General features: G+C 34.9%; 1 protein-coding gene across 2 annotated transcripts; it reads right to left on the bottom strand.

The window, feature by feature from the left end:
• Positions 1-4,296: 4,296 nt before the first annotated feature.
• LOC142626411 (monosaccharide-sensing protein 2-like) lies at positions 4,297-8,881 on the bottom strand. 2 transcript variants are annotated; one of them, XM_075800234.1, is made up of 5 exons: positions 8,803-8,881; positions 7,609-8,175; positions 6,521-7,467; positions 5,374-5,537; positions 4,297-4,838 (listed from the first exon to the last, which is right to left on the bottom strand). In XM_075800234.1, exons 1-5 carry the CDS (start codon positions 8,879-8,881, stop codon positions 4,385-4,387), a joined length of 2,211 nt encoding a protein of 736 aa, XP_075656349.1. In that variant the 3' UTR covers positions 4,297-4,384. The 2 variants fall into 2 exon arrangements, with proteins under 2 accessions (XP_075656349.1, XP_075656348.1); XM_075800233.1 differs by having other exon boundaries at positions 5,350-5,537.
• Positions 8,882-9,516: the final 635 nt, after the last annotated feature.

Consider the following 9,516-nt stretch of genomic DNA (forward strand, 5'->3'; position numbering starts at 1 on the left):
TCGTGCTTATCCTAAATTTGTCCGGAAAAAGACAGTTTTTGAACTTATCTCATGTCTGACATGATATCTGGGCTGTGCCTAATCAATTTGCACGGTTTTGAACAGACAATGGAGGCCAGGGGGATTGATTGGGATATAGTATATTAGAAAAAAGACTAGCATGCTTTTAATTTTTCTAAACTATACAATCTAACTTTTTTTATTTTCAATAATAAGTCTGTTACAGGCATCAAAAAAATCATTAAAAAGTTCACACACATCTCGCATCCCACTTTACTTCGGCCCACCGCAACATAAACGCATAAAGGGTGTGTGTGAAAATTTCGGTTTCTATAACGCTACTTATCACTTTAATTTGGTGAGAGGGACGCTCTATTGTACTGATAATTATTTTTTCGAGAGAATCACATCACGTGGGATACATATATGTTAGGTTGGAGAGGGCTTATAATATAAAATGATGGATTCACATCTTTTCTTAAATTATAACTATTCTTTAACGATTCAGTAGTTTAAATTTTGTTAGGTCTGCATTTTACTAATAATAATATTAATTGTTTTACTTGCAATATTATTTTATTATTTTAAGAATATTGTTAATAGAATGTTGACATATATAAGAGCAACTGCATTAGTCGATGTAAAATTTTGGCTTTTTGGGTGGGTTTGGATTTTTCATTGATTTTGCCTTTGATTTTTCTATTGAATTTGTGGTTGGATTTTTATGTGTTGTAAAATGGTGGTGGTGGGTTGCGTCAGTTGAGTGGTGGTGGGCAGATGGTTGATCAGCTGTGCAGATGAAGAGAGCATATGAGATGAAGAAGAAAAAGAAGAGAGAAGAAGAAGGGATAGAGTCTGATGAGAGGGAATATAATAAAATAATAATTTTCAAAGCTAGTAATTGTGTATATATGATAGTTATTGTAGCAGTTTTGTATATCTGCACACTTTTACAAGCACTTATGTAAGTATTTTTTTTAGTTAAAATGTGCGAAATCAATCACTTTTTGTATTTTGCAATTTTTTGCAACCACTGATGCAGTTGCTTTAATGGCTGCCGGTTGGTCATAGAAGGCCCAAGTTTTTGTTTTGTTTCTTGAATTTTGTAAAGTTCAGTTTCAAATAGAAAAATACTAAGACAAAAATTTTTCTTACAATTTTTGCTGCAACTTATTTATGTGTGACAAATTGTGAGTGATGGAGTAAAAGTAGTGGGTACACAACTGTATTCCTTACGACTTGCCATATAAGCAAGTTGTAACAAAAGTTGTAGAAAAATAAAATACAATCGTAATTATAAATCATGACTTAGTAACGAGTGCAATTCATTTTGGGCATTGCGGGAATCCACGCACTGTAACACTGCTCTAATATTTTTGCCTAAGATGGAAATGTCACTCGTTAGACAGCCTTCTCTTGCCCCAGGTTTTAAATTAAAACCAAAAGCATTACCCATAGGAAAGTTTGGTATCAGGCTATTCAAAAATTCTAGATTCTAAAAACCCCACCTCTCTTTGGAAAAGAAAAAGTTAAAATCACGAAGACCCCTTTTCTTTTGGTATGAGATTCAGTGATTCACTCACCAGTCATTTTTTTAAAGGTGTCCTCCATTTGTAACCGGAATCCCACCACCAAGCACGAGTCTATGAAACTCCAGCCACATGAGTTCTTGTCACTAATGTACAGTTCCAAAGGCAATTTATGCTAGAACCGAAGATAAAAACCTAATAGAATCATCATGAATGAGGTCGATTCGATCTGTATGATAGACATCATTATTAATATATATACCTTTATACCCAAGTTCCCTGAGTCAAAAAAAAAGGTTGAAGCTGTGTTTCGATTTTCCGCATATTGTTACAAAAAAAGACAAGCATAAGTTTCGCAAAGAAAATAAAAATGATAAAGACAAAATTAAAGCAAAAGGAAAGGAGATAGTGAAGAGAGAAAAAAGGAGCTAGGTGCGATATAAACTTTATAGACCCTTTCCACATTTATCCAATCTAAATTAAAATCTCCTCTACTCCTACATGATGTACCTGGAGACCCTTGTAGTCACTTTTTCCTACGGAAAGTATATCATATTCAGGTGAGGGGCCACCCACCATTAAATCTGAGGTTATCTTTCTATTAAACAATTATTATTTTTATTATAAAAAAAATAAATAAAAAATATCTTCGCAAAATATCTCACCAGGTCAAGTCCAAAACTTGCAGCACATATCTTCTTCTTCTTGGTGGCTGCCATGATTAAAAGGGCACTACCAGTCCTAGATATCAGATATTTCATTCTAAACTCCAAATTATTTGTTCATGTCACTCTCATCAAGCACGTGAAACAGGCTGAGAATTCATTCAATATATGACTCCAGCCAAGACCTAATTTAATCTTGTGCTATTTTGCCAACTCTCTCTCTCTCCCTCGCCTTTATTAATATAATTATTAGTCTCTCCTCCTACCACTCTCAAAGAACCAGACTTATCTAGAACTAAGCCACTAATTTTCTGCAAATACCACCATTCCACTTGACTAGAGAGTAGTGAGAGAAAAAGTGGCAGTCAACTTTTAACGACTGAAATATCTACAAGCATCGAACCTACTTTTATCTGATATAACTGTAACATTAAACAATAACACCGCACCTTATCTTGCCTTTGATTTGCACATACAAGACTGAAATATATATTTAGTGACATGGACCTCTGACTGGTAAAGATTCTGTATTAGATAAAAGAATGAGAAGCCAATACAGATTATAAAATATATCCTCACTTCTTTCATCACCAATTCATACACAAAAACTCAGGAAATGCAGAGGCAATACAGGCGATTTGTTAATTTAAAGACAAGAAAAATTTGGCTGATTTTTCTTATCGATGTCAGTCTACATATGAAAGCATTTAAGAGTCAGTTTAATACAAGTATTTTTAAAATTTTCAATGTTTTGGAGAATCTGGGCTGTAACTCTTTGAGCACATCACAGGCATATTAATCCCTGACCCTGACTAACCATGTTGTGCAAAGGTAAGAGACAAGCAAATAGCGGAAAGCAACACAGGAGATGCTTTGTACATATGATAAAACAGACAGCTCATGTGCTCCCACTATAAGCTCATGGATGACACTAAGAACAATATTCAAAGAATCCAAAGCATGGTTAGCCCATCCACCGATCAAATTGACACTCAGAACAATATATTTAGTTTATACACGCCTGTAAAAAAATCATATTCCACCGGATTTTATCCCAAATATAATAAAATTTGGTACTCTTTAATCCAAAAATTAAGAAGAAAAAAAAAATTGAGTTAAACTTGAAAAAACAACATACTAAAATAATCAAGTTAAGGACCAATTAGCTAGTGTTAAATTTTTAGGAACAACAAATTATTTTCAACAAATTATAGAGAACAAATTATACATTATATTATAGGTATAAAATAATTATTTATTATTAGTAAAAAGTGATGGTCCTATCATATTGATAAATTATAATTAGTTTTGAGAATGTATAAAGCCATAATGCATTGTTATTGCATACATTAATATAGATATAGATTTTTTTTTTTTATTCTTGTAATATATATGCATAATATATTGTTGATGTCACTAAAGCATAAAAAAAGTACACATGATACTCTCTTGATGGAACAAAATTTAAACTATTAGCTTCTACTAGTAAACCTCAAATCCACGAGAGGTTTTCCCTGAATCTACAAGGAGATAAACTGGAATTCACAAGAAAAAGAATTTGATAAAAGTTTGTATTTATTGATAGTAGTCTAATTTGTCTTTTGACAGCTACTAAATATATAAATACTGAGAAAAATGTCTGAAACCCTAATTTGTACTAATTAAGCGATTAGGCGACAAAAAAAAAAATTCTTATATTTTGATTCATTTTTCAATTGTCACTACGAAGTACATCAAACATCTGGTGATAACCCTTTCTTTTAAGGAATTGAAAGGTTGATGAGCCAAGATCTTTGATTAATGGAGAGTCCAAATGCGTCAGAGAGAATAAAGAATGATAAAACGGAGAATTTCAACTAAGCAAAAAAAAAAAAAATTCTTCAGGGGTAAATGAAAGAGAAAAAAGAAGACTATTGTAACTTGTAAGTTGTAAGTACACACTATTCACAGTTTAATTGATATTTCATCCAACCTCAAAAGGGTTGGTCTAGTACTTTCCAGGCTTCATGTAATCCATGAAATGCGTTCAATTCTCATGGCCAGCATCTCAAAGATATAAGAACCCCATTTTGGATTTGTGTTTTGAACTCCAAAGACCTGTTTTAATAAATCAACCATAATAAAATTTGGCAGCTCATGTTCCAGGAGAATTAAATTCAAGCTATAGTCTGAAATTCCTAGACATTCAAGTCAGTTATCAACAGCTTCAACAGCCTGCTGCTTTGCAGTTGCACCCATAGCAAAGAGCTCACAAATGACTTCTAGAGGCATGCCCTTGGTTTCAGGAACCTTAAAGTAAACAAATATATATGAAATGGTGCACGCAATCACATAGATACTAAAGACACCAGAGAGGCCAATGGAGGTTAGCAAAAGAGGAGTGGTGTAAGTGATAGTGATGTTTCCAATCCAATACGTGAGGGCACAGATAGTAATGCAGAGGCCACGAACACGAGTGGGGAAGATCTCTGAGCAAAGAATGTTGGGAATGATCCCAAAAGCCATGACAAAGATGGAGGTGAAGACCACTACACCAATAGTGGAGATTATTGCGTTAACCACAGACCCCATGCTGAAAATGCTGCTAAGCACTAGTGCAATGAGTGCCGCTATTAGGATAGGTATTGTGGACAGCAGCAGCGACCTGAAAACATGTACAATATTTGTTAGTTCCAGTGCATGATGGGAGAAGTTCAAAAAATTCTTTATTGGTTTTGGAATCCTATATTGGCTAGAAGAAAAATAAAGATGTGCACAAATCCTATCAGAGGTAGTAGTGTTCCGTTGAAAAGAAAAGTAAGGAGGTGTGTCTGTCACTATATTAGCGGTTGTTTTGTGTGTGAGATTTAGAAGACAAAACTTTGTTTAGTGAGGGAGTAAGAGACAAAGCGTAATGGAGTTTTGGGTTAGTTTTTTTATTTGTGAGAATTTTCAAGCATGGTGTTTTGGCCTGTTGTTAAAGAGTTATGATTACATGATTAAATTCACAATTTTTTTTTTTTTTTTTATAATTTAAACTTTTGGGACAGCTGCTAATTTAATCATATTTCTAACTAGCATGTTTTACAACTATATATTTTTTCCCAGAAATTACTGATCAACAAAAAAAGATAATTTTGTTACAGAAAAACTCAAAGCATTAAGGATTATATTACCTTCTGCCAGCGATATCCATTAGCCACATGGAAACAGCTAAGCAAGGAATCATAAAGAAAGATGTGAAAGCGCTTAGGAGAAGGGATGCAGAGGTTGACCCAATGCTCATATTTGATAAAAGAGCTGCAACACCTGCTTGCTTAAGAATCTGAGGACCATAGTTGAGAAGACTATTTATGCCAGACATCTGCAAAGACAACAAAAATAAAAGAAGAAGTTAAAAATAAATAACTGGAGGAAACAAAGAAGAAGAAGCAATTACAACAAATGAAGAATAGGTGCATAGTTCCTTTTGATTAAAAACAGTTTGCTTAAAATCTACAACACTCATGTACTTGGATTACCAATGAAGAGTTGCATCAAACTATATCACTAGGTTACCTGGGATCCTCGTCCTTTGTCTAAGTCCTTATGAACATGATTACTGATAATTTTCGGTCTCATGTCAAAAAATTAAACAAGTTTTAGAGTTCAAAAACCATTATTACAAAGAACAAATTTAAAGGAAGAATAAGATTGTAATTATGAGGTAATAGAACAATATATCGGTGAACTAGAAGTGTTAGTTGGCTAGGATTGGCCTTGAATGAAGAGAGATAATTCAGCATTGAACTACTTTATTGCCTAAAATGAGAAAAAAAAAATGAAAGCTTTCCCTACTGTATTAAGTGTCTTAAGATATTAAATTTATGGTCTTCAATCAGGATTTCCCAAATAATATTTTCCTAGTTGCTTTGCATCCCGTAGAGGTTGAGGAAACCTCACAATATGATTATCAATGGCACGGTACCACAGAATAATCAAGTCCTAGATTCCTTGCCAGTCCTCTATACCTTCAAATTGAAACTGGAAACAAAACACAAATTTCAGGATGACAACTAGCTGTTTGATTAGTTGCTTTTGTTTTTTGTTTTCTGTTGTATCTGCTTTAGTATCTTGTACTGTTTAAATTTCCTTTGTTGAATAAAATGTTAATTCTTCCAAAAAAGAAAAAGAAAAGAGAACTAGATAAGGTCATTCATGACAAGAAATGAGATAATGTTAAGTCACTCTAGATGGGTAATTTGGTACTGGACCAAGTCCTTGGTCCATCTTGATGCCACATATAGATTTGAATTGAGAAATAGAAGTGGCATAATGGAAGTACTATTCAACACAATAAACTTATACCTGCTGAAGAATTTGAAGTCCCATCCCAACCAACAATGCACGCTTGACTCCTGGTTCTAGAAGATCAGTCCAACTTGGTCCTTTAGTAACACTTGGCGGTGGGTGAACCATTGCTGGTTCAATTGAATGCCGACTCATTAAGGTCTGGGAACAAAGAGCTGGCTGACTAACCAAAGCAGCAGCCTGAAAAACTTCACCTTCTTCAGGCATTGCACCACCAGGAACTGAAACAAGGGATCCACGCCTTGAACCAAGGGCAGCCTCCTGATGCAAATAGATTCTCTGATATCCTCCTTCCTTTTTCCCATCTTCACCTACTTTCTCAGACCATTTCCACACAAGTTTCCAACCACCACCAATATCTGCATGACTGACTGCTTCACCAGAATTTCCTTCCATGAGTCTGCTATTTCCGCTCATGTCTAAATGGCTGCCATGTGATACAGAATGTGAAATGCCTTTATCCATACCAGACGTTTGACGTGACAGCAATGGGCTATGCAAATTGTCATCAGAATTTTCCCCAGCAGCATCTGATGTGTAGCCATCACCATCCCTTTGGCTCTCCACATCCCATTGCTCATTTTTACTCTGATGATCTCCCTCATAGAACATGCTGCTCATGTTTGAAAATAGAATGCTACGCATGCTTCCCGTCTCAGGGAGCTTCTCATTGACACTATCAAAGAGAGTGACAAGTGGATCCATAAGAGCACTGCTTTGATTGGCCAAGCTTCCATTGTGGGACACAATGCCATGGGCACTCTGTCCATTCACAGGTTTGGCAACCCACGAGAGACCCTCCTCAGGACTATAAAACCTTATTTGATCTTTCCCTGCAGTCATTTCCTTGTTATCATTTGGCTCATTAACTCGGCTAATTATGTACTCTTCTATGGAAGCATCAGCCCCAACACCAAGGCCCTCAACTAGCAAAGCCAACTCACCTGCATATCAAAGTAGACAATTATTAGCATTAATATCTCAATAACACATGAAAATCTTTGGCTAAGGAAATATAAACCAAAAGGCCAACAACATAAAAGAGCATAGCTCATTAACAAATAAGCTGCTCCAATTTGTAGCACCTGTAACATCTTCCTTGCCGCGTAGTCTTTGCAAAACTCGTTTAGCCTCAATCATCCGGTCTTTACTGACAAGCCACCGTGGGGATTCAGGTAGGTAAAGTACTGTTAACCCAAAATAAAAAAGGGATATAATTGAAAGAATACCAAGCATAAATCTCCAGCTTGGCAAATCCGTTAGTGACATTCCAAACACCATGCAGTAGGACAAGAACATTCCACTAGAACCAGTGAACTGAGGAAGGGTATTCAATTGTCCTCTAATTTCAGGTGGGGCTGTCTCAGATATGTAAACTGGAACAATAGTAATAGCTAGACCAATTCCAAAACCATCTATTAGCCTTGCCAAAAGAAGAACATAGACATTGGGAGCCAACAACATTATCAGACCACTGACAAAATACAGAACTGATGAGATTATTAACACAGGACGTCGCCCAATCCTGTCTGATACAGGTCCGGAAATTGTAGTAATGACTATGCCTCCGATGAGTGACATGGCCAAAATTAGGCCTTCAATAGTCGGTTTGGTTTCCAATTCAAATTCCTTTTTGATGAAAAGGACAGACCCTGCAGATTTTTAGCTACATTAATTTGCTTCAACCAAATACAGCCCTTCTACACTCATCATTAGTTGGTTCATTCAGTCCTAAGACTTCAATGTATAACAAACAATATAAATATATTGGAAGCCAAATATATAGAAGTTGATTGGTATTGATCTTCAGGATGATTTTTCATATAATGGTGGTGTTTTATGTTTACATAAGATTTATAATTTCATATCATTCATGAGAAGTATAGAAGAACAAAACTTAAGATGGTTCCTTAGATGCTGTTTTTTAGGTTCTCTAATTAACTTCATCCATGTGGTTGCTTTTACCGATACAACTCATGGTTGAATTTAATCGTGTTGGTGAATGCAATCACATTGTTTAATTTAATTAAGGAACCTAAAAATACAACACCTAATGATTTGTATCTAAATTTTTCCCAGTATAGAAAACAAACATAAAATTGAATGTGAGTGACTTCCCGGATTTAAAGTACCTTAACCAAATGCTACCATGTAAATATAGAGAATTGGATTGACTAGCAAAAGATTCTGAATATATATATATATATATATATATATATATATATATATATATATAAAAGCAGAAATGCATGCATATTTGATTTGAGAAAGATATTTACCTGCAATTGCTGAATTATCCCATCCTTGCAAAAAATTCCCGATTGCAGCAGCAATGGCTACAAGCACAACTGCACTCATTTTATTTAATTTAATTTATTTTTGTTAAAGCAATGAACAAGTACAACCCACCCTCGTCACCTGGAAGAGAATTCAGATCAAGAAGTTGAGCATATATATTATATATGCAGTAAGCAGTAGGGGCTGAGGCTGCGGCTGAGGCTTAGATAAATCCAGAATCACATTTGAACTGGTTTATAAGAAGCGGGTAAATTCTGATCAGTACTAACACGTGGCAGAAAATGTTGGAAAAATCATAGATGGTTAGTTGTTATTGGTTCAAATTTGAACCTAACACTAAGATTACTTTTTTGCCCCAACAATAACAACCAGTAACATCCTGCCACTTAAGATTTGTTGTAAAAATGTTGTAAAAATGTTGTGGACATATCATTTCTCTATTAATAATGTGCCTTCTTTTACTAAAAAACAAAATTCTCAGCCAGTATGGAACATTATATTTTCACCCGAAAAATAACTTAAAATAAAAAGAAGCATTTGAAAGATAAGGAGAATGTGAAATATATATGTATGGAATGTACTAGGTAAAGTTTGAGGAATTAGGTGTGTGTGACTGTGAATCTACATGTCGAATGGAATTGACAGCATAGAACCGTTACAGAAGTGATGGAATTGTATTTTACCGGTTCCGGTTC

The sequence above is a fragment of the Castanea sativa genome, chromosome 2 (genome assembly GCF_040712315.1).
Source record: "Castanea sativa cultivar Marrone di Chiusa Pesio chromosome 2, ASM4071231v1".
NCBI lineage: Eukaryota > Viridiplantae > Streptophyta > Magnoliopsida > Fagales > Fagaceae > Castanea > Castanea sativa.